A 24,052-nucleotide genomic window follows, 5' to 3' on the forward strand; every position below is an offset into this window, starting at 1 on the left:
AGGGATCACACCAATGTAGCTTTCATACAGTCTAAATTGTTTAAATTTTTTGATTTAGTGGGATATAAGACTGCTGTGTTTTTGTATAAAGCCAGGAACAATTTATTACCTGGTGGAATTCAAAAACTATTTAATGAAAGGGAAGGGGGATACAATTTAAGGGGTCAGTTAAATTTAAAAATTCATGCTATACGTACAACCAAAAAAAGATTTTGTATTTCCATAAGTGGGGTAAAACTATGGAATAATTTAAGTGTGGACATAAAAAACAGTAAGAGAATTGATGAGTTTAAACACAAATATAAAGGTATGCGTCAATCAAGATATATGCAAGAACAGGCTTAATGATTAATTAGATGGAACATTGTGGCTGTGGTGTATGAATGTTAATACTCTGTAATAATTCTTTAGTATATTGTGTGATGTAAGAATGTTAACATCTTTTTTTAGTATAATACTTGTGTGGGTAGAAGTGAATCATTTACTGCTTGCAAACCAATGATGTAAGATGATGTCATGGGGTAGGACTGGATAAGTCTGACTTCTTCCTACTCCATTCAAGCATGTACTAGGTATAAGCAAATTGATATTGGATTATGTGTAAAATTATGTGTGTTGTCATATCAACTGTCTTTACATGCTTGAAAGAATAAATCAAATCAAATCAAGATGAGGTGGATATTTTTATTACATTTGCACAGTTTTCACTCTGAATTTGTTTTTATTTTCACAAATGATTAGACATTTGAGTAACTGTTTTGTACAAAACATTTTGTTGCATTCTGTTCCAGTTTTCTTTCACAATCTGCATCAATAAGGTGACTTTTTCAGTCCATGCTCTTCTGTCATGTCCTATATTTTGACCACTCACTAGCCCATGTCTTACTATTATGCAACAGGGAAGGGATCCCTTTCACTCTGGGTGTTTCTGGGATTCCCAAATAGGTCAGAGATTACTGGGAAGGGACAAACAGAAGCCCCGTAACAGGAGAGAAGCTAATCTTAGCTCAGTGGAAGCTTGCTGTGAGATACTGAACACATTTTAACTTTGTGATAGGAGTTTTCCCATTACCTCCCTGCTGTGTCTGAAACCCCAACACATTGAATGGTGTTGCTTTCACTGCCCCACCTCACATATGTTTCTGCAGTAAAAAGCTTTGACACTTTGTTATTAAGGGTTATAATTAATTTCTTAATCCTAGCTCTACAATACAGAAGAGGATTAGGGCCACTGTACAAAATTTATTTGAGTCCTGAATTCAAACTCAAAATTCTGTCTTTAAATTATGAGTCAGTCAGAACTCAAATAAGTTTTGCACAGTGGCCCCTAATCCTCTTCCATACTACAATTTTCTTTTAAAGAAGGATTCTATTATACTGCAGGGGTGCTAAACACTACAGACAAAGTTACAGTGTAGAATTAATAAGCACACATTTGGCAAGAATAAGCCTTTTATATAAAAAGACGACATCTGGCAGTGTCTTTAAAAAGAATTCTTTGTAAATTTGTTATAACCTCTATAATGTGACTTTAAAAAGATGCATGCTTTGCGTGTTTGTACTTCCAGATATTATGAAACACAAATGACTTTAACATTAATCACATCAAACTGATAACAGAAAATACATAACACACAAAAGGAACATTAAGGAAAAAAAATGTAAATTAAAATGGTATGAAAATGCACAGATTTTCTCCAGTTTTGTCCAGCAGTCATGGATGGATGTTTAACTGTATTTCTGGTTGTGATCATGATGGTAAAAGTTTTCTATTTATTACTCATTCTTCTAGTCCAGGCAAGAGGGAGGAGGCAAAGCGGCATTCACACACCCCGAGAGGTGGGCTGTTTCCCCTGTGTTCTGCCTTATTCTTAGTGAACTCGACTGTTTTGTCCTGTGTAAAACTGTACCTTTCAGCACTGTTGGTTTAGATTCTCCTGTGTCTGTCCATCTCCCTCAGCGTCCCACACTGATGTTGCACACTTTGCAGCTTGGATCTTTCTTGGCGTTGGCTGTGGTTAGACTCATAAGCTGGTGGTGCCCACTGATCTGCTCCACACTGCCCTGATCCAAATGAACCGGTTCTGTGAAGAGTACCTCAAGGATGACATCACTGGCATGACAGTACAGGGGCTCCTCCACCGACCTCTGGGGAGCAGTGTATGTCAGGAAGGGGTTGGAGGCCAAGTCCAACACAGGGAGGCGGGTGCGACAGAAAGTGTCTCCCTCTGAGCCCACAGGGGCAAGCACCAGCACCACATAATGGTAGGCTGTATACATACAGTAGAAGTCTGCAAAATACAGGTGGATGTTGGGGTTCAGAAGATGTCTAGCTGGGATCTGGAAACGCAAGGGGCCGTACGGGGAGTCTCTGGGAGGGATGCCTGTATCAAACTCTGTATTGCAGCTGAAGAAGACTCCATGCAGTTTGCCATTGATAGGAGAACCGTGACTCCCACTGCTGTCTTTTAGGGAGGGATGCATCAGTCCTCCACATTCCTTCCTAAATTAAGAAAGGAAAAAGAAAAGAATATTACATTTAATTTCTATCAGCATGGCTTTAGGCACACAGTAGAAACATAAGAATGCAGTACTGACCTGACATATTCAAAGTAGTCTGGGTGCTGGTTGCGATAAAACACAGAGAATTTCAGCAGCCGGCTTGCAGAGTCCTTGGCCTTGTCCAGAAGCTGTTGTAGGTGTTCCATGGCATAGTCTGTGAAGTTGATTGAAGCTGGGTACTCAGTCCAAAAGCTTGCACAGCTTTCAAATACTAATGCCTACCCAGTGCTGAGACTGATCTGACTTAACTAATGCTACTTTTGTGCACTGGATTTCTTTGTCCTTATCTTGTATAGCTTTGGTTAAAGCTCTCATGCTCCATTGCATATATTACCAGGGCTACTTTAGCTGTCAGACATGAGATTTCTTACCGCCAGTGCAGAACTCCACCACCTGGCTCCACTCTGACACCAGGTAGTCACCATCTGGCTGACGTACAGCCGTTTGAACAGCAACACAGTACTCTGTCCGTGGGCTGAGGAACCAGTGTCCCCTGACTGCCATGGGAAGAGGCACTGCCTTGGCCACCAGCTTGGTTGGCACATCCTGGAGGACAAAGCAGGAAAGGGTTGACATCAGGGACAGGATGCAGTGATATAACAGGCTGCTTGTGTGTTTAATTTACATTTCAAAGTGAATGCAATTGTTAAGTCAACCATTTCCCTCCATAAACTTTGCCTTATTAGGATGATGCTCCAGGCACAAGCTGATGTAACTAGGATACATCTAATCAAATCAGCAGCTTTGTTCTGGCCAAGGCCTCGGAGAAACACCGCTAATTACTACAGACTCAGAGGCCCACATATCCATGGCAACATCTGTGATGCAAGTTTGTTTGTGCTGCTTTGTGTATCAGAGAGAGAGAAAACATATCCTCCATTCAGGAGCAACTCACTCTATCATACCCCTGCCCTGACTTCACAAAAGCACTTTCTCAGCTTTAGCATTCCAGCTTCAGTAACAGCCCATAATTACACTCAGTACTTTGCATCTGAAGTGAAGAGAGATGATAAATGTTTGATTTCAGCCACTGCAGCTAAATTCAGATTATAATTTTATCACTTAAGTGCTAATAATATTGTATATTTGTGGGCATTTAACCAGTGTAAAAAGGTCAAATCTTTCCTTCTTCTGCATCCATGCTAGGATCTTTTGAGGGCTGTACTTAAAGGCACAGTGGGGCTTTGAGCTAAATGTTAACAAGACAGACTGACGTTGCCATCCCCAGGGACAGGCTGGTAGTGTGGCTAAAAATGGGTAAACATATATACTGTATATCACATGAATATAAATTATATGTTGTAGGCCTACATGTTAGATATGCAGTTTATCTGTAGAATCAGGGACTGTAGATAGAAAGTAGCTGGTAGCTAAATTCATTAGCCTACAAAGTATCTCCAATTGAGATGAATAGTCTCTGACAAATATATAGAAAGATAGTTTCTGACAAATATATAAACCAGATAAACCATTACAAATTGGCTCTTTGTCATTTTATGTTTGTTTGCATACATTTTTTTCCAACATTTATAAATTTAATCATGTGCATTAGGGTAATTAACATGAAAACTGCTCTGTGCTATGGCATTTGTCAGTTTTTATCTACTTTAGGGGAAACAGTGTAGAAGTGAGTCACATGGCCTGAAGCTGTTGACAACACTCATTTTCCCTTTGCGCCTGTGCTGGAAGTGACTAATGCAGAATGTTATGCACATAGGCCCATACACTAAGCCAACAAGAGCTCAATAAAAATGTTCCTGTCTCATTTAGGCTGTCCACTGTAATTTTTAAGTGGCATAAGAAGGACTGCTTAGCCAATCACATGGTAAAAACTGATTGGAATATGAACATATAAAGCACAGCAGGGAGCAGATTGCATTCATGGATCAGACAGAGGAAAGCACATGAGATTTCAAATGGTCAGACCCTGTGTTTAAAGCGGTTGGGATCCCTGCTTTCTTTGCGGCTGAGGTCAATAAAGAAGTGGGTAGCTCTGGCGGTGTCTTCAGGTGTCATATCCCACATGATGCGAAAGGAGTCACAGGTCACCTCACAAACCTGGATGTTGCAAGGGGTGGAGAGAGGGGTATCCATAGCTGTCATCTGCTCATTAAACCAAAAGATAAAAGATGATAGTTAGACAAGAATGTAATCCGCTGATAGAGATTAAAACAATATAACAGAACTATGAAGTGGATGCTGTATAGCAGGCTAGAATTACCACAACTGGAAAACACCTCACAAAATCCAGTTAACTTTTCATTTAAGGATCTGTCCCAACTTATTCACCCTGCTCTGCCCCCTTTTTTTGCCCTTAGCTGACATTTTCCATTATTTCACAACTTGATACGCTCTCAGCTGAGTAACTGGCCTCTGCTTTCCCCAGGCATTTCATAATCCACCTACAGCAGTCTCCCAGCAACATCTGCAGCCTCCCTCAGTAATCTTCTGTGATTCTCGAGGAAGGGGTCATAAATATAATATTGCTGTACCCGTCAGCAACATTTTAAACTAAAGGCAACTTTTTAAACACTTTTGCTTCCTCGCTGAAGTGCATGTTTTTTCAAAACAGCTGAGCAAGTGAACTCCTTGCAGCTCAAGGGGAATATTCAAACAGCTTTTATATTCTTTGGGCAGAAATAGAGGAGAATTAAGTATATTGCAGCCGCAGGTGATGCATGGTCATATTTTCTTAATTGCCCATCAGTGAGTTGATTCAGGCTGCTGCACATAGCCTTGAGTTCCAGCCTGGGGTAAATCTGTTAGCCAGCCTGTGTTGCGTTTGATTAGTTGTCATCTTCCCTCTTCTAAAACTAATCATCTTTACAGCAGCAGCACAACAGTCATTTTCTTTTACCCTGAGACCTATTCTGTCTATGTAAAGTACTTTGGTCAACTGGATGTCGTTTTTAAAGTGCTATATAAATAAAGCTGATTTGATTTGATTTGATTTAGTGCAATCTATTCCTCTGTAGTTTGCTTGTAATTTTCACCCATCTTGAGTTTGTTATTGTAATTGTCTCCTTGAGTATTACTTACTAATCTAGTAAATAATTTTCTCCCTTATTTCTCACATTGTTATGTTTCTCTTGTTAAAGTCATAGCTGAGCAAATCACAGACAGGCCTAAAATAACCTTCCAGCAGTTTAGTACAAACAAACACGCTCATTTTGTTGTCTGTGCGTTCCAAGAGATTTATGGTGTGCTGTCATTGTCTGACTGTGAGGTCTGCTGTGGTGCTCTCCAGTCAGTATGATGGACAGGCTGCAGCAGCTCATTAAAGCCTATGAACTGTGAAATTTGTGCAGCAGCTTGTTCACATAGGGGCCAGGGGAGAGAGCCATTGCATCACACACGTGTGTTTCCACGCGTCCGTTTTCCAGCTGCTGTTCTTATTTCTTACCAGAGATGCAAGAAACTGGGGCAAGAGGAGATTCTCACAGGACAAGTCATCAAAATGTTATGTTTCTATGTGTGTTCCACTCTTGGATTGAATTCACATGAACACAAAGATACAACCAGGTTCTAAAACCATTCAGACAACCCCAGTGCCCTCATTTATAAATCAGTCTGTAAAAAAAAAATGTGAGCCACTTATCTCTGCCATGGTAATAGTAGTTATTCCAAATAAGGCAATGGGGTTTAACAGATTACTATAAATTATAAAACATAATTAGTCTGGAACTGTGTACTTGGGTTGTGGTCAATTCCAAATTTTTCATTAGCTGAAATACTGTTGCTATCTCTGTGAGATAGCAACATGAATGAAGCTGCTGCATTCATACAAATGGAGCACGGCATAGAAATCGTCCCTGGTTTAAAGTCTTTGTTTTGTTTGTTTTGTTTTGTTTTGTCCTTCCAGGGAGAATATGTTAAAAGACATTTCGATGATTGATTATAAGTATGAGGATTGAAGAAAAGGTTTCTCAGTGTATCTTTTTTAACTAAAGGGGGTGAAACAGCCATTACACAGCACGGAATAGAAATATTGTTTGAAGTTCAATAAACAAGCTGTGAAAATGAGATATTGTGTGACTAATACAGTTTGCACCCCCATGCACTATTAAACCAAGCATTAACATTTGGGAAAATGAGCACAGATGTCATTACATAAAATGCAGCTGTATGAAATACCCTCAAGATCTCATGTGAATTATCATTGGTGGCATGTTATAAATGTCATTACACATGTATGGTCACCAGAATAACATGCAAATAATACTCATGCTGTGACATCCCATGTACTGTATTAATCTGACTTTATACCTAATATTACTTGAAAAATGCACAGAAGAGGCGCTCCATGACCACATTCAATTATTTGATCTCCACAACTTAAGAGTATAACAAAATGGATTCATTTTTTGAAGACTCACAAGCTTCAGACTGATATAAAAGAATTCCTTACTTGTATGAGGCTGAAATATATGATGGGAGAAGCTAATAGCAGGGTCGATTCTTCTTTTTTCCTCCTTTTGCTGCTGCAGTCACTGATAGATCCCCCAGGAAAACTGATTAGGAGGTGAAACAAACACACAGGTTCCTCTCTCTCCCACTCTCCCTCTCCTCCGTCTGCTTTGCTCTCACTCTCTGTGTCACATAAACACCCTAACCCTCTGCACCTCCTTCTCCTCCCTCCCCCCTCCCAAGCTCATTTTTGCGTGGGCTACAGTGAGATACTCAACCTCATCAGCATCATATTTTCACTGCCTAATCATACACAATATATCATTTGAGACATTTGTGTCTCCTCTTTCCCGTAGTGTGTCCTCTCTCTCTCTCCCTGTACCTTTCTGCAGGTTGCCCTGGCCCTGGAGCTCTACATCTCTGACGAGCAGTCCCCAGCCACATTGACCTGATCTGTGTTTGATTGTTGTGTCTTGTTGCTTTTCTTCTTTTGTCTCTCCTCTATCCACTCACCCCAACCCAACAGTAAGGTCTAGACCTTACTTTGTCAAGTGTCCTGAGATGACTTTTGTTGTGATTTGGTGCTTTACAAATAAAATTTGATTTGATTTGATCACTCATCAGTAAGTCTACCCTATGGTCACAAATCCACATTTTCATGTATACTGAACAGTCAGCTGTTTGCATAAATATCACTAGAGGTATAAAGACAGTATAGAGAATGATGAGTGTGATAAAAAATGAGCCATTTTCTCAAAATAAATTATGCTGAGAGTGATGTCTCAGTAAATTACACAGAGCACCATCAAGCCCTCAAAAAATATACATGTGCCAATTGCCATATGGACTAACTCCACAGAATGAACCCCTGCCCCCAGACTTTACAGAGCCGAGGGATGCCACTACGTAATTCCAGAGTAAGCAGATTTTCTCTGGCATGAATTTTCAGAGGAATGTTTTTGTACTGGCTCTGCCTCATGGGACAGCTTCATTTTAGATATTATAGATTAACGAGACCTTTCCAACAAAAAATATGAACAAAGAATAATGACAAATCACAAAAGAAAAAATTATAAATATTTCCAGTGTTTGTGTGTGGCATTGAAAAGGTTTATTTATTTTCATCTAGCCACAAATAAGTGATATCCTCCGAGTATTAGTCATGTCATACAGCCTGTCTCTGTCCAAATAACCCTCTTGGCTCCATGCACAGATATGTGTATGTGGATATATTCATCACAGTCCATCTTTTGCATATATGGAGACTAGCCCCAAGGTCAATGCATTATTAACAGGACCAGACACAAGCAGGTTAGAGTGGATGCCTGGCCTGGGGCACCAAAAAGGTCAGAAGCAACCTGAAGCATGGCTTTATTTCTTCTTCTTGTTCCCTCGGTAAGATTGTACAAGAACAACTTGTACTTTAGCCTACATAGGTTTAGACATCATATTTGAATATATGAATCATAGGCCTATATGAATCTGTGCACACCAGATAATGGACAAAGTAGCTTACATGAGTAGCTTATACATTTTAAATAATGGGTATACCCTGACAAGCCTCAGTGTACAAGTCACATAACACAATAACAATTATGCACACTTTGTAAATTAATTATGGTGTCACAGCTGGTAATTATAGACCATTGTTATAATATGAAACTACAGGTCATGAATAGATTACTGAATGTGTCCAGGGTCCAGAGAAAATATAATACTGTACATGACTTTTAATTAAGTAACCTGTACCATGGTTTAAATACACATTAGCCCATCCCACAAGTATAAACTGGTGCAGATGCATTATACAGTACTTATACATGTACGGATATGCCATATTATTATTATTTTTTTGTTTTGCATTCGTATCATATAGGGCTAGACTATCAAACATCGTCAACGAAATGATCCATAGACAAGATGTAGTGTACCATGATCGATAAACATGCGTCTTTCTGCGCATGTTTGATCCACGTGAATATCCCGGCTGATGACACTGCGGAAGTGTCACGCGCTGTGCATCATGCAGTATTAGAACCAGCACTAGCAGAAAACAAATCCTGCTCATTATTCTCTTACAAGTTTAAAGTCAATAGCTAATTAGGATAACAGAGAAATTCTAACGTAAGTATTTGGAGAAACATAGTGTCAAAAATTATTCTTGACAGCGTTAAAGTTAACAGTGTTCATATGTTTGTATTCGTGCTATGGTTTGTGCACGTGTTACTGAACTTTAGCTGTGTTGTTGATGCAAAATGATTAATGCTAACATTCTATATCAAGAGTGAAGGGTCGGAATATTAAAAACTGCGTTTTGAAGTGGTCATGTAGCTCGTACCCTTGAAATGGTTGTCACTTTTTTAATTACTGAAATACAAGCGTTGTTGTGCTCTTTCTTTTGGAATAATTGATGTGACCACTTAGAACAATTTTTCTAAGGCCCTTTGGAAACAATGCCTTTGTGAATGATTTATGGTATTTTTAAAACATTTCCATGCCCATTATTTTACGAAATGTGAAACAACTCGGGATTTTTTAGGGTACTATAATTTGTAACTGCTGTACAAAGATCAATGTATAACGTAATGTCTAACACAATAATCACTTTATGAAGAAATTGACTCACTGTTACTTACAAAATATTATATTTATGATTGAATACTGTGAAATGGATCTCTTAAATGGGCCAATATTCGGGCCAATACTGTGGGCACCGATAAAGACATTTCTGCATAAGAAATTTTGAGAAATGAACATTAGCAATGTAATTATAACTCAATAGGTTGAAGCATTCAGTGTTAATTTTACTCCCAAAAGCAGCTTAATGCAAAAACAAAGAAAGAAAAAAAAATAATGACTTGATGTGTAGAATTTGTATGGTTAGAGACACTACAAGGTCTTCATACTTCCCTTTTGCCCCCTTTTAGGATGGCTGATTCAGGCTCAGGTGACCCCAGTGGTCAACGTGTGCCAACACCTGGAGGGAGCAATATAGGACTGCTGACGGGCCGCCGAACCCCAGCCGCCATTTCTGCCACCCGTTTCCCCTCAATGCGATCACGAGACCTGACCTTGGGGGGAGTGAAGAAGGTAATGCCCTGTATCTCACTATTACAAGGAATAGTGGAAAACAGTTGTCCAATAAATGTTTCAGTGCACAGTAGTTGTAACGTAATGATTGCAATTCCACAGTAATGTGATTTTTCCAATACTTACAGTAAATCCTGTTTTTGTGCCATATTTTTTAGAAAACTTTTACCCCCAACATTATTGGCCGAAAAGTCAAAGAGGAGTAAGTTCATAACAGATGTTAAAAGAAAAATTGAATATGTAAGAAAAACTTGATTTAATAGCTTTTCTGACATTTGATCAATAACTTTGGCATGACAGAACAAAAGTTGAAGTTGGGCAGAGGAGAGAGAAGACAGATGCAGGCCGAGGTCGAGGTCCAAGAAATAGAGGCAGGGGACGGGGTTTCCCAGACACCATCCAGTCCCACTCTATTTTTGAACAAGGACCTGCAGAGATGATGATGAAAAAGAGAGGTTGGTGTTCACTTGGATAACTGCTCACTCTGCATTTTGGTTTATGTCTTTAACAGTGCAGTCAAGTGAGTTCTTGTATTAAACACAGGTTGTTATGAAAGTGAGAGAGACGCTCCGAGTGTGGGACCTTCACCTATCATCAATATAAAAAAGGAGAAGAGAGAGACTGAGGAAGAAACCAAAGAGATCCTACGCAGTTTGGAGCGAGACAATGTGAGTCCCAGTTGTCGGTTATCTTTTTTTCTTTTCTTTTTTTTTTATGTTGCTTTGTTTCACATTTTCTGTCAATTTAACTTTGTTTTCCTATTGCCTTCTGCCAGCTTATAGATGATCCCTTCCTAAGGAGTGAGCAGAGGAGCTGCCCTGTCCAGCTTCCCCTCGCTGTATCAGGATGGGGTTTCAAGGAGGAATTTAGTATGGCGGCTGTTAAGACTGAGAAGATAGAGGAGGATTGTGAACCCATGCAGTCTGCAATTAAAGGTAACTGCAGGATTTTATTTTGTCTCATTTACTTACTTATTCCTGATAGGTTATGAAAGCTGAAAATAACATGGCCACAAAGCTGATCTCCTTAAATACACATTATCTTCCTTTCAGTCAAACAGGAGCCAGAGGAGATGGAAATACAGAAATCTGAGGCATCTTTCAAGCCTCCTACTCTGCCAAAGCCTGAAGTTCTGCATGACCTGCTGCACAGATGGAGTCAGAGCAAAGCAGAGGAGCTGTTCTTCTTGCAGCTGCCTGACTCCCTGCCTGGCCAACCTCCCACCAGAGAGCACAGGACGGTGAAAACGGAGGTGCAGTCAGAGGATGGACAGTCACTGCTTCTGAAAACAGAGTCTCAGGTAGACACAGTTGCTGCCCACATGCTAAATACATGATGATATTTAAGTTATGTGTATAAATGGGATTTTAATAAAAAAAAAATAGGAAGAGGGGGCTGAAGACAACAGCTGCAATCTGAAAGATCTGCGGGAAGGTCTTATAGGAAAGATGCTGGTGCGGAAGTCTGGCCGGGTACAGCTCATACTGGGACAGGTGACACTTGATGTGTCTCTAGGAACAACATGCGCTTTCCTTCAGGTAGTATATTTATTAACATGGCTCTCTGTTTGTTTCCATACTGTATCTGTTTCTATACATTTGTCTTTCAGGCCACTTTTCTTTATTTTTTAATAGAATATTAACAGTTCTTTTCTCCTCTTCCCCATGCCCTGTTTCCTCAGGAGCTGGTCTCTGTTGGTACAGAAGGAAGAACAGGTGATTTGACTGTATTAGGAAATGTCAAAGAGAAAATGGTTTGCTCTCCAGACTTTGAGGCTCTCCTGGAGAGCAGGGCCTGATGCTCATCAGAGCAGCACAACCTTCTCTAGCTTGACAGATGCATTTGTCATGTTGACAACATTTTCACCATTACTATGAGCTGTCCCTTTAGAATCTGGCATCCAACACTAAAACAGTGGCCTCTGGTTGCACCTTTGTTTTTAGAGCAGCTATGACAATGAAATACACTATCGAAACACAATATAAATATGAAAACTAACTTTTATTTTCTTCTTGTGGAACAGACATTCAGGGGTCAGAGGTTTAATGGTGTACCAAATTTCAGTGTTTTCATGTGTCTATATCTGAAATTACTTGACAAGACTGTACATGGATGTAAATGTGTGAATAAAAAGGCTTTTGGGTATTCCAGTATGTGTTCAAATTAATGGTTGACCTCTAGTGGCCATCAGTCGGGGCCATGCAGCAAATGTTGCGGGTTCATTTGCTTAAGTTTGAGAGGTGTGACATTTATGCCTCCTTCTAGATAAAATATTGGTGAATAGCCTTTTCTGTGCTGATCAAAGCATTGAAGGACTACATTTGGAAAAGTGATGCATATATAACATCCTGCTGCTGGCCTTTTTAGCTCTGTCAGTTTAAAAACACGTTTTATGACTGATTTTCGAGTCTGGAGTGTACAGTATCTCAATTTTGTTTTATGTGAGTGTGGCTGTGGCGAATTATCTGATACATAGCGATGCCTTCAAAACATTGCTCTATAGCAATACCAGTGGTTAAGATTTGTACAACTATTAAAAACAAGCCCAGTGCAGTATCTTATTTGGACCGCCTGGTGTCAGCTGGTCGTTTCGGAGCCGTCGAGCTGCCCGTTAGTTGTCTGCTCGTGTTGTCACCGGGTGGAGTTTGGCTCTAATCCGCAAGACAAAGAAGTGATGGCCAGTCCTCCGTACTGTAACTGTAACGTCGATGCAATGTAACTGGAGGTAGGTTTACTATTAAGCCACATACATTTGAACTGTTTTAGTCTGTAACGTTAAGATACCAAGTCTGCCTACGGAATTCAACCTTATAAGTTAAAAAGCTTGGCACAATATTTCATGTTAACCCGGGCGGTACTCTCCGAGGCTGAGAGGAAGCTAGCCTACCGTTAGCTCGGAGCCCACAAGCTAACTTCTGCATAAGTTAGACTACTTTAAGCAGTCCCCTTCGGTTCAGGAGTCTTGAGTCCCCCGACCCAGAGCTAGAGCTGTAGCGTTATTTAATTGCGTTTGTGGGGTTGGAAGGCTGCTAAATCACCTTTAGAAAGCGTTGGTTAATGAGTTAAGGGGAGGTAGTGGTGACCTAAGGCAATGCTAACCCAGTGTAGATTTAATCGGGCTGGAGCCTGACGTTAGCCGTCCTGCTGCATCATCACAGGGGATGTGGACGGCGGGCCTTCAACGATAGCTCTGCACCGTGACTGATAACAGCAACGTTTGTCTATAAACCTATCACCGAAAATGGAAAACTACTATTAATCATCCCTGCCCATAGATTATTGGTATGTTTCTTTTCAGAATAGACAGAAGCTAGGATCAACTTATCACCTGAGTATTTGAAATGCACACAAACGACACTGACTCAGGCAAAGGTTTTGTGTTATTGAATTAAACGATACGTAGTCAGGCCAAATATAACACTGTGATGTTGATCATCTTGAATGTTTGTATATTTTTGCAGGTCTGTGTATTACGCTGAGCTGTAGAGCCACCGGATCTTCTCCAGACAAGAGAGCCACCTGCTGTGCCCGGCTGTTGTTACTTCATTGTTTACAGTGTTTCAGCAGCAGCATGAGGCGTTGCACACATCGCAAAGGGATTCTGCGGCAAGCACAGCGCTTTATTTCATTGTAGCTGCTTTAAAGACGTTGCCTTCCTCTTTCTGGAATTGGTTTCAACAGAGTTTCAGAAACCAGTTTATGGTGAAAATAATGAGATTCATTGACACTGCCCAAGGAGGCAACATCAGAATGGTCACATGTATTGATTCTCTGTTCAGCATGAGAAGCTCATTTCCCTAGTTATCTCAATGAAGGCCTTTTTCTGACAAAAGTTAAGGGCCAACTGGGGCCAGGGGGTGGAGTACTAAATCTCCTTTGCCATCTGTTTGTCCTTGGAGTTCATCTCTTTACATTTCATCACCCTCCTGATTTAGAGATGGAGCTCTTCTTCAACCCTTTTGACAACTTGCTGTGTATCCTGTTGGGCATCTCGTTCACTGTGTGGTTCACCCTGCTTCTGGTCTTCATTATTGTGCCTGCCATCTTTGGGGTCTCTTTCGGCATCCGACGTCTTTACATGAAAACGCTGTTAAAGGTCTTTGAGGTAAGAACTTGTTCCATAACTTTGAGATACATTTTTTACTTCATGAAATAAGGATCCACTGGAGAAAGGTAGCTGCAGTATGGGATGATGTGTCAGTCATAAGTGTTTACTTTTGAGTTGAAGCCGAGGATGGAATGGAAACACTAGAGACACACTATAAAAAGTTTGGCTACGGGTGTGTTGCTATTGTTTCATAGTTAAAATAATTGCCAAACATTAGGGCTGTGTACTGGCACGGACCTGGTGATACGATGCGTATCACGATATTTAAAAATGGATATAGTACTGCAAAACATAATATCATGATACTCAAGTGTATTGATATTTTCTTACACCCTTATCAAACATCCTGTTATTTCACACATGCAACAGTATATAGAAATAGATGGCTCTGTTCTTTAAGTAGACAGACAGCCTGTATTTGCTCTGACTGCTGTTTGTCCACCCTTTCAGTCAACACAAATCAGTCTTCCTTTGTACAGTGTTGAGGCGTGTTCGTTTTATATTGAAAAGAGAAGACTAATAAGAGGATATATTTCACAGTATGAAATTTATTATGCATTAATGTATCAAAATTAGCATGTGCACATGGATCTCCACTGTTTAGGATAAACAGAAAAGACTGACTTCAACTTAGTGGTATTCAATATTTGTACGAAAAGGTGCTACTATCTAATTGGTCCAAAACTGTTGGGGAGGAGCCATGGTTTAGACTTAACTCTCCCGTTATTGGTCCTTCAGTCCGTCCGTCCTCTCTGCTCCAATCATCGTGGACAGCGCCCTAGAAAGGAGGAAGAATACCTGTACTACTTTAATTCCTACATACACACTCACTTCTTCCTTTGTTTTCACTTAATTAAAACTGTTCTGCCTGCGTGTGTGTGTGCATAACTGTTCTCCCTTTGAAGCTCTCTCATCTACGTCTAATCTATTTTAATAAACTTGGAGCCTTACCGTACCAAGACTCCTTTGGGTCCACCAATCCAGAGGAACGATACGTAACTATGAGCTCCCTTAGCTACAGCCATAAATCTAATGAAATTCAGTAATTTAGTGGACAAGACTTATGATGTTGCATTAGTGTTTCAGTGACTCACACAGCAAATATTTGACCAGTGGTTAAGTGAACACATAGAGTGATATTCATAACTATATAAGCATATCTGTGACATATAAGTATGTAAACTTATGTGTGTTATAAAATAAAACCATTCTTAAGTGCATAAAATAAAAATCACCCTAACAACAGTTCCATTTTCACAACTGCTGTTTTGTTGAAGAAAGACCTTGCTAGTAACTGTCGTTTGTGATGTGGCTCCAGCAGCCTGGAATCTTGCGTAATCATTTTAATTTCTTGAAATGCATTTGAATAAAATGGTAACTTTTATGCATCAGATAACTGTGCAGTGAGGCTAGTCCATTCAACAGTATCCTGCACATGGTTATCTAGTTTTCCCTCCTCCTGCTGTCTGTGGTGATTCTTCAGTAGTAAAGCTGTCATCACTTCCCAACATGTACCTTAGAGAGCAGACCTTGTGCCAGAAATAAACGGACTAGTGGCCGATGTGAGATGCTTCCAGCTCGTGATTCCAGTAGCAACCATGATTTAGTGAAAAGGTCAAAGGATACATGCGGTAAAGGCTGTGCAAAGCTGAAGCAATTTTTTTTTTAATTATTTTATCTATTTGTATCATGTGCATATGTGCCATTGCTTGCAAAGGGCTCAGTTTCAGCCGTGTTGGATTAATCATGTCCAAGACAAACATTTTTAAGTGTACAAGCAAGGCTTCTCCTGATTCAACACAGTGGCACACTACTTACACTGGTATTTAGAGTTTGTGTTGCTTTTAGTCTAACCGTGTGACAAAAATTGCTATTTCCCATTCACTTAAAAGTATTTGTACTGTAATCCCACACCTGCAATGCATTAGTGATAAATAATCTTTCATATGCAGATCTGGAGTCTTGTGCTAGCATCATGGACCTGCTTTATTCTGTTACCGTTCTCTTATTAGAAGGAACAGCTCTCAGTGTGTCTCCTCTCTTCACCCAAGGAATCTTTACTGTCAGCTGCAGCTGCATTTTAATATGATGACTCAGTGATACAACTTGCCATGACATGATTTCCAGGTAGCTGTAAAAGAAAGCATAAGGAATGTTCGATTAGCAGTGCACTGTATGTGCCTGATCTCTCTGGTAAATGATGACAGGCACAGATGTATCAAATAGACATATCACTGCTGAGGGTTAAATGACTTTAATCTTAACATCTTTACAGTGTTTTTGAAACACATGTTCAAGGCAGAGCCATGTCATAAAATGTGGGTGCCCTCAGTTTATGATGGCTATGTAGAAATAGTCAATCTAGAAGTGTAATTTATTTTTTCTTTAGTGTGTCATGCAGGTAGAGCCACTGTGTCACCCAGGATTCATAGAATATTTTTTACAAGTGCCCCTAGCGAATTCCAGTGTTTTTGACTTGTACAAACATGTAGGCATCACATTTCTGTATTCACATTTACAAAAATGCAGCTTTCTTTTACTTTCAGCATATTTGCATCATTGATTGATGCAGCAATACCAAGGTATTGCTGCATCATATGCATATGCTCCTGTATGAGGTGTAGTCTGAGACCGTTGGCTAACACATTAAGCACCACTAAGTCAGTCATTTTGTGAATCTTTCCTGTTTGCCTTACAGCTAAAAGAACACTATGTCCTTTTCCTGCCGGTTGCTACTGAAACTTTTTGTATGCTCCAAATGCTCTCCATTTTCAAAATTTTTTTATGATGCTTGACTTCAAATAAATACCTCTATATATCTCTCTGTTCTTTCTTTCCAGTGGGCCACACTTAGGATAGAGAGAGGGGCAAAAGAAAATAATCACCTCCTGTACAAACCCTACTCAAATGGTATGATGCGCTTATCTGTTTATCTGTGTGTGTGCATGTTCAGTAGGTATACCTTTTTTTTTTTGGTGGTTAATATTGCTGATATGCCCTCCCTCTCCCAGCTATCATTGCCAGGGAGCCCACCTCGTTGGAGGAGGAGATCAAGGAGATCCGGCGGAGTGGTAGCAACAAAGACCTTGACTCAGCCACTGAGTTTGAGATGTCTGACATCTTCTATTTTGCTCGGCGAGGAGTGGAGAGCATCATGGACGATGAGGTGACCAAGCGGTTTTCTGCTGAGGAGTTGGAGTCCTGGAACCTGCTGACACGCAGCAACTACAACTTTCACTACATCAGTCTGAGGCTGACTGTCCTATGGGGGCTGGGTCTGCTGATCCGCTACGGCTTCCTGCTGCCACTCAGGTATCAGCTGTACCTCCAACACAGAGGTGGTTTTATATAATGACAGAGTGGTCCCTCCTGTCTAGGAGTTTGGAGCATTAGCATTAAAAACACAAAACCAAACCAACCACTGAACCAGTATCTCACTGTAGGGGCTGGAGGTATACATTAGACAATAGGTTGGGTAGGCCCTGGATGGGTCTCCCGTCTGTAGCCGGGCTAACAAATTCAGCTCTATGGAAAATTTAGTTTCCAAGCCACCTAACAAGCATGTTGTTTGAATGTGGTAGCAAACCCTCACAGATGCACACAAGTCCCCATCCAGCAGGGTCAAACTCAGATACTGCACCTTCCTGCTGTGATGTGACAGTGGGACCTCATTATCTGAAATCAAATGCTCGAATTTGTTTTTTAATTTCACCTTGTTCTGTTATAGAAGTTTCAAAAATGTCAAGGTTTCCTGTTACACTGGTTAGACTTCTGATAGGTTAGCAGATGCTTTTATTTTCCATTTTCACTGATAAATGTGATCTTATTTTGAAGTTGAATGGCCATAAACATGTCAAAGTCTTAAAAATTATTTGATGAAACCTGTAGGCACACATTTCAGTAACATAATAGGCTGACTTTACCAGAATAGGTATAGGTCTGGTTGGTAATAAAAGGGACTTAAAAGTCATGGGAAACCTTTGTTAATATAACAAATATTTAATGATACTCGATACAGCTATATTCATGATTTTGTGTGTGCACACTGCATGGAGTTTGAGACTGCTTCACATCCCAAAAGTAGCATTACATGTTGGCACATGCAGTGAGTAAAAGAGGCAAATCCTGATTCAGGGTCAGCCTAGAGAGGCACACGGACAGTCACTCAAAATGTATTCTGGCTGGCTCAATTCCAGTCGCCACTGGGGAGACAAATCAGGCCACTGTTGCACAAACAGGCGACATTCAAGTCTCCCATTCAACTAATAGATTTTGTCATTTATTACTTGTCCAGATAAATATTGGCCTGCCTCACCATTTGCATGAAACCTTCACCTTTCAAATGTTTTCTTATCCTCACCCAGTTTAATAAGTGCCTTCTCCAGCCCAGGGTGATTGGTTCCTGTTGGCCAGGTTTTCATTGACTAATATGCCCTGCAATTTCTGGAGTTTATCAGTGAGTAGAGGAGAGAGTGACCCTTCAGATTACAAGAACCCTGCTCCCCTGGATAACCTCACTCATCATCTTTATATGTTAGCTGAGTGGTACAGAAGGACACTTATCACTAAGGATCGTGTTATTACCTGTACATGCCAGTGAAAAGACTAATTAGTTTTTAATGTGTTCAAACAAAGCATTGAACCTCTCTTCTCCTTGTTTTATATACAGTATATGTTTTGTTGTAAGATGCCCTGTTGAAGAATTTCTGTGTAACCTGCTTGCTTCTCTGTCACCAGGTTAACTCTTGCTGTCACTGGTGTAGGCCTCCTTGTGTTTCTCACCTCTGTAGTTGGGCTGCTGCCGAATGGAAAGTAAGACTGATAACAAGCTTGCCTTTTTTTGTGTGTCTGTGTAATTTATCAAACAAATCAGGTCAGACATGTGGACATGATCTGCAGCGATGACACAAAGTAAACCTTGCTGTTCTGTGCTTTTTCTTGCAGGATGAAAAACATCCTGAGTGAAAAGGTCCATTTAATGTGCTACAGAATATGTGTCAGAGCCCTGACAGCCATAATAACCTACCATGACAGGTAAAAGACTATTATACATGCACTATTATACTATTAGACATGCACTCCTTTCCATTAATCTGACGGCAACTGAACATTCATGTCTGAATGAGCACCCAGGTATACATATAAAAGTTGCAACCGCGGTCTTGTTGGGTTGGACCTAGTAACATTTATGTCTCACTGCATGCGGTCACATGAATAGACAGGAATGCACAAGATAATGCTGTAATGGTGTAGGGCTTTGAAAGTCAAACATTATTTAAAGTGCAGTTTCACACCATAGTGTCTCAACACGCTTTACAACCAGCAAAAACAAGCATAGTGTGGTCTGCTAGTAGGTACTCGTGTCTTGGAGCTAATTTCCAAATTGGCATTACTCCAATAGACTGGTCACTTTCTTGCCTGGAAAAATAAAATCAGAACTTTAAGGTGGCATAATATCTGTCCCAGGACAAAATTATATCAACTGTGCCGTTGTACATTTTATGTCAACTGATGTACTGTCTAATGCCACGTGTATGGCAAATACTGTCGTGGATGATTGTATGGGTATATCTGAGTGAAGTAGTGAGGATCATAATGTAAGTGACCTTTGTCTGAATGAGAGAAAGCCGTCTCTTAAAGAGACGGCTTCCTCTCATTCAGACTGATGGAACCAGCAATGTTGCGTATCCCATGTCTGTAAATGGCTTTTGATAGGCTTTGAAAGACCATATTCAGGTTCATATGATCAGAATAATATGGACAGATGCACATGACTTGTGGTAAAAATATCAATAAATAATGGAAGCAGAGCAAACACCCCAGCAGCCAGATGCATTTCCTTCAACCACAGACGCTAACAGTTGAGGCACCAACACGCTGACACTATACACTGTACTATTTCATTTAATTAAGCAGCGAGTGAAGTCATTTTGACACCACTGAGGTGATATATGCTAGCCTAATTATGTAAGTGTGATGCAAAATATTGTATATTTTTAAGAAAACCATGTTGTTAATGTAGTTTTATAGACTGAAATGTTATCTGTGTATATATTCAAGTGAATGGCTCGCAGCAAGCAGTTTGTAAACAAACATTTCAAGAGATGACATGGTACAAATAATAGCTTTCCAAATGCCACGACATTTGAGAATAAGGTATAAATAATTACTTTTGATTTAAATTTATCATAAATTTGAATCCAGAGGGATGTATTATTAAAAAAAATCCAAACCACTCAAATGCTGCATGTTCATATCATCCCATTACTCTTATTTCTCAAACACGATCTGCCACAGAACCCTGGCTACAACATGAGAGAGGTCTGTATGGGATTATGTAATAACACAAATTATCTTTGAGGAACAGAAACCAGGGTTTGTGAGTAATTGCAATGTGAGCACCCAATGTGTGAGCATGAAAGGCAGGATGCCTGAGGCTACACTCAGACGGTCTACATTCATATTCATTGAAACAGGTGTTATGAGCCTAAGTGAAGCACAAAACTCTAGTCAGTAAAGAATTTCTCTGCTGAACTGTGCTGTTTTTGTTAAATACCTATAACAGCCAAATTCAGCTGGAGCAGCTGAATTCATGCAGCCGTTGGAAATGCAAGTGTCACTATGCTGAATGGATTGAACACCAGTGTGATCTACTGTTACTGATTCATGTAGATGTTGGTAATGAAGGGTTTGATTTTAAAGCAGGGGTCTTCAATTGATTAAGACCTGGAGATCCACTGGAACTAAGCAGCCAGAGGACCATGGTTGTGTGGGGAGATTGGCACTATTTTAACCCTGAAAAGTCACCTTGGCTTTTTAAAACTTTATATATTTGCATGAATACCATTATTCACAAATGATAATTAAAAATGGAAATGTGTAAACAAACAAATTAAAAAAATGTGATTCCAACAGTGAAACTACATTATTGAATGCATGGTCAGAGACCACCAGGGGGCTACAGACAACTGGTTGAAAACCTCTATTTTAAAGCGATGGAAACATTTTATTTAAGCATTGCAGAGTAAGAAGATTAAAAGGAACATGAAACAGGAGACAGCTCTTATCAGGACAGTGGTATATGCAACAGGATGTAGAGCAGGAAGTTGGTGTTTTGTATATTTGCCTGTAAACTGAAATGTATAACAGCTGGTGTTTTGTGATTAACTGCACTGTAGGCCTGAATGGACATCTTGAAACATCACTTTTATGTCATTGCATTGGGAACAAGACATTGATTGATTGATATAGATATAGTAGTCATATGGTCTCCATCTATATCAATCAATCAATGTCTTGTTCCCAATGCAATGACATAAAAGTGATGTTTCAAGATGTCCATTCAGGCCTACAGTGCATTGGTCTCCATCATTTCTTGTGGCTTTCTGAATTCTGCCATCAAGGCCTAGCTTGTTTCAACATGTATCGTATCTAGTCTGGAGCTAAAAATACAGAAGTGACAGAGGAAATGTTGCCCTCTCTCTAAGATTGTAATTATATCTTTAGAATGTGGACTGTGTTTAAGATTGTAACTCTATCTTTAGAAGGTGGACTTGGTACATTAATGTTCTGCATGCTCTGGCAGTCAAACCTTAACATAGACACCAGGGGTTGCTTCTCACAAGGGAGAGGTGTACCAAAATTTCTATGAAGAATAGTTTGGAGTTCTGATAGCATTGCTTTCTTGACTGCCATGTTGTACACTAAAGGTGTGTTTTGACACTAGCTGCCACACTCAACATTGTCTCAATTCTTGATAAGTCTTCTTGATACAGTGATTGACAGTCTTCCTTTCTCTACTCTTCCAGTGAGAATAAACCCAAGAATGGAGGCATCTGCGTTGCCAACCACACATCGCCCATCGATATCATCATTCTGGCCAGCGATGGCTGCTATGCTATGGTAACTATACTGCTGCTTAGCAGGAAGCTACAGAAATATTGGCACTGGTCACTTTTTCCATGGTACTGTTCCTCTTCCAGAAATAGATGTGTTGCTATTTGCATGTGCTTGTGTTGTGTTAGGTTGGTCAAATTCATGGCGGCTTGATGGGGGTCATTCAAAGAGCCATGGTCAAGGCCTGCCCACATGTTTGGTTTGAACGCTCAGAAGTCAAAGACCGACATCTAGTGGCCAAAAGGTAGCAATACTTCGTTTTTATTCTGTGTTTGTTCTTGTGCATTTTATTATACTTTTTTCCCTCTGTTTTTGGCAATTGGTTAGTCATTGCAGAGTACACTTTTGTTGAATTAGTCTGTTTGTAATTTGTAGTTGGTTTTTATTTATTTGTTTTTTATTCTAATTTTGAGTCTTAAGACAACCTACATAGTTTTTGTGTTGCAGATTGAGTGACCATGTAGAAGATAAATCTAAACTGCCCATTCTGATATTTCCAGAAGGTGAGCTTGTTCAGTGATCTGGTACAGTTAAGACTTCATAATCCTATTGTGCGTACATTGTCTTGAACAGGCCCCATAATTCTAAATGATTTTTTTTAAAATAAATATTCTACATTCCCAGGTACCTGCATTAACAACACCTCAGTTATGATGTTTAAGAAGGGCAGTTTTGAGATTGGTGCCACAGTCTACCCTGTGGCCATTAAGGTGAGAGTGATGTCATTATTGTGTGTGTGTGTGCGTGAAAAGTTTTTACCTGCTACATGTTATTTTAACCATCAGCATTTATTAACTCCATCAAGGAGGTTGTGTTTTGAGTGCTGTCTAGTTATAAAGTATTTTTTCAACCATGTGTTCTGAATAATTCTGTATTGATTATTAATTCTGGTGTGTTTTACCCTCCCAGTATGATCCCAGATTTGGAGATGCCTTCTGGAATAGCAGCAAGTTTGGCATGGTCAACTACCTGTTACGAATGATGAGCAGCTGGGCCATCGTGTGCAGTGTGTGGTACCTTCCTCCCATGTCTAGAGAGGCAAGACTCCATGGTTAAATTATGGTTTCAGATGTGTTTTTTTTTTCTTTTGATGAATGAAACCATCATCATATTAGGAGAACTAATCATTTTGTTGCATTCACTATTATTTAATCCTGTCTTTTTTTTATTTGGAAATATTGACTTTTTTATTTGTCATGAGTGTGGACTGACCTGACCTACACTAAACATGCTTGCCGTGACAGCAAGCACAGCATGTATGCAAGCTGTGATGCAATGATTACAAAACTTAGCAGGAACTCCATGTTTCTACAGAACTACTGTTTTCCTCTCCTTTCTTTGTAATTTCATTTAATGATGCCATTCAGAGCAACCACACAGTTTTGGTTTGGTGTGTCCACATTTCAAAAAGGCTCTATCATTTGTTATGACCATTTGTTTGTCTGTGTTTAATCTTCTTTCACAGGAGGGAGAGGATGCTGTACAGTTTGCTAATCGTGTAAAGGCAGCCATAGCCAGACAAGGAGGGCTAGTTGACCTCCTGTGGTAAGTAAATACCCATTCGCCTCAAGGGTTTCTGCCTACAAACCCTGTGATTGATAAGGAATCATGAACATGCCTCTGTACATGGGTATCAGTCTTAGCGGGCTGCTGTCATGAGCAGACATTTAACATATCAGGTGTACTGAATAACACTCATAAAGACTGTTTTCATAGTAGGGGATTGAGTACCATGACCCTGGTATCATGTACAGAATGATAGCTCACTGGGCCTCTTAATAGAACTGAAGCATTATTAACATTATTGGTTGCACCTGTGACAAGGTAAAATGTCTACCATGAAAACAAAAAGTATCTTGCCCTTCTTGTTCTTACAGACTCAAGTCTGAACACTACTAAATGCTAGAAATGTACCAGAGCTTTCTGGGAGAAAGGTCACTGCAGTAGTTAGACTGAGCAGTTTTAGCAGGACAGAGGGCGCAGAGTGGT

The 24,052-nt window shown here is 39.9% G+C and overlaps 3 protein-coding genes across 4 annotated transcripts in view; 2 read left to right on the plus strand and 1 right to left on the minus strand.

Annotated features, from left to right (window-relative positions):
• Positions 1–670: 670 nt before the first annotated feature.
• Positions 671–7,125, minus strand: phyhip (phytanoyl-CoA 2-hydroxylase interacting protein). The gene is made up of 5 exons (XM_020590279.1): positions 6,971–7,125; positions 4,489–4,665; positions 2,934–3,108; positions 2,599–2,716; positions 671–2,503 (listed from the first exon to the last, which is right to left on the minus strand). Exons 2-5 carry the CDS (start codon positions 4,663–4,665, stop codon positions 1,957–1,959), a joined length of 1,017 nt encoding a protein of 338 aa, XP_020445935.1. The 5' UTR covers positions 6,971–7,125; the 3' UTR covers positions 671–1,956.
• Positions 7,126–8,948: 1,823 nt separating this feature from the next.
• polr3d (polymerase (RNA) III (DNA directed) polypeptide D) lies at positions 8,949–12,204 on the plus strand. The gene is made up of 9 exons (XM_020590618.1): positions 8,949–9,093; positions 9,897–10,059; positions 10,218–10,261; positions 10,360–10,514; positions 10,603–10,727; positions 10,835–10,994; positions 11,112–11,359; positions 11,445–11,597; positions 11,741–12,204. Exons 2-9 carry the CDS (start codon positions 9,898–9,900, stop codon positions 11,855–11,857), a joined length of 1,164 nt encoding a protein of 387 aa, XP_020446274.1. The 5' UTR covers positions 8,949–9,093; position 9,897; the 3' UTR covers positions 11,858–12,204.
• Positions 12,205–12,604: 400 nt separating this feature from the next.
• Positions 12,605–24,052, plus strand: part of gpat4 (glycerol-3-phosphate acyltransferase 4) — a 14,728-nt gene continuing 3,280 nt past the window's right edge. The window contains exons 1-13 of one of the 2 annotated variants that reach the window (XM_020590613.1): positions 12,605–12,784; positions 13,521–13,665; positions 13,995–14,164; positions 17,008–17,077; positions 17,179–17,479; positions 18,905–18,979; positions 19,112–19,201; positions 21,976–22,069; positions 22,192–22,307; positions 22,511–22,566; positions 22,688–22,773; positions 22,973–23,101; positions 23,529–23,608. In XM_020590613.1, coding sequence (XP_020446269.1) covers positions 13,997–14,164; positions 17,008–17,077; positions 17,179–17,479; positions 18,905–18,979; positions 19,112–19,201; positions 21,976–22,069; positions 22,192–22,307; positions 22,511–22,566; positions 22,688–22,773; positions 22,973–23,101; positions 23,529–23,608 — 1,265 coding nt within the window. In that variant the 5' untranslated portion in view covers positions 12,605–12,784; positions 13,521–13,665; positions 13,995–13,996. Of the gene's footprint in view, positions 12,785–12,997; positions 13,342–13,520; positions 14,165–17,007; positions 17,078–17,178; positions 17,480–18,904; positions 18,980–19,111; positions 19,202–21,975; positions 22,070–22,191; positions 22,308–22,510; positions 22,567–22,687; positions 22,774–22,972; positions 23,102–23,528; positions 23,609–24,052 lie in introns of those variants that run through there. The other variant, XM_020590614.1, reaches the window with a different exon arrangement.

Source organism: Monopterus albus, unplaced genomic scaffold (genome assembly GCF_001952655.1).
Source record: "Monopterus albus unplaced genomic scaffold, M_albus_1.0 scaffold12.1, whole genome shotgun sequence".
Lineage (NCBI taxonomy): Eukaryota > Metazoa > Chordata > Actinopteri > Synbranchiformes > Synbranchidae > Monopterus > Monopterus albus.

Excerpts from the sequence above, each read along its gene's own strand:
- phyhip (XM_020590279.1), bottom strand. The coding sequence starts at position 4,665 with ATGACAGCTATGGATACCCCTCTCTCCACCCCTTGCAACATCCAGGTT. Across the intron at positions 3,109-4,488 it reads CCAACCGCTTTAAACACAGG|GATGTGCCAACCAAGCTGGT; the intron begins GTCTGACCATTT and ends TTTGTCCTCCAG. Across the intron at positions 2,717-2,933 it reads GGTGGAGTTCTGCACTGGCG|ACTATGCCATGGAACACCTA; the intron begins GTAAGAAATCTC and ends TCAACTTCACAG.
- polr3d (XM_020590618.1), top strand. The coding sequence starts at position 9,898 with ATGGCTGATTCAGGCTCAGGTGACCCCAGTGGTCAACGTGTGCCAACA. Across the intron at positions 10,262-10,359 it reads GGCCGAAAAGTCAAAGAGGA|AACAAAAGTTGAAGTTGGGC; the intron begins GTAAGTTCATAA and ends TTGGCATGACAG. Across the intron at positions 10,995-11,111 it reads CATGCAGTCTGCAATTAAAG|TCAAACAGGAGCCAGAGGAG; the intron begins GTAACTGCAGGA and ends TCTTCCTTTCAG.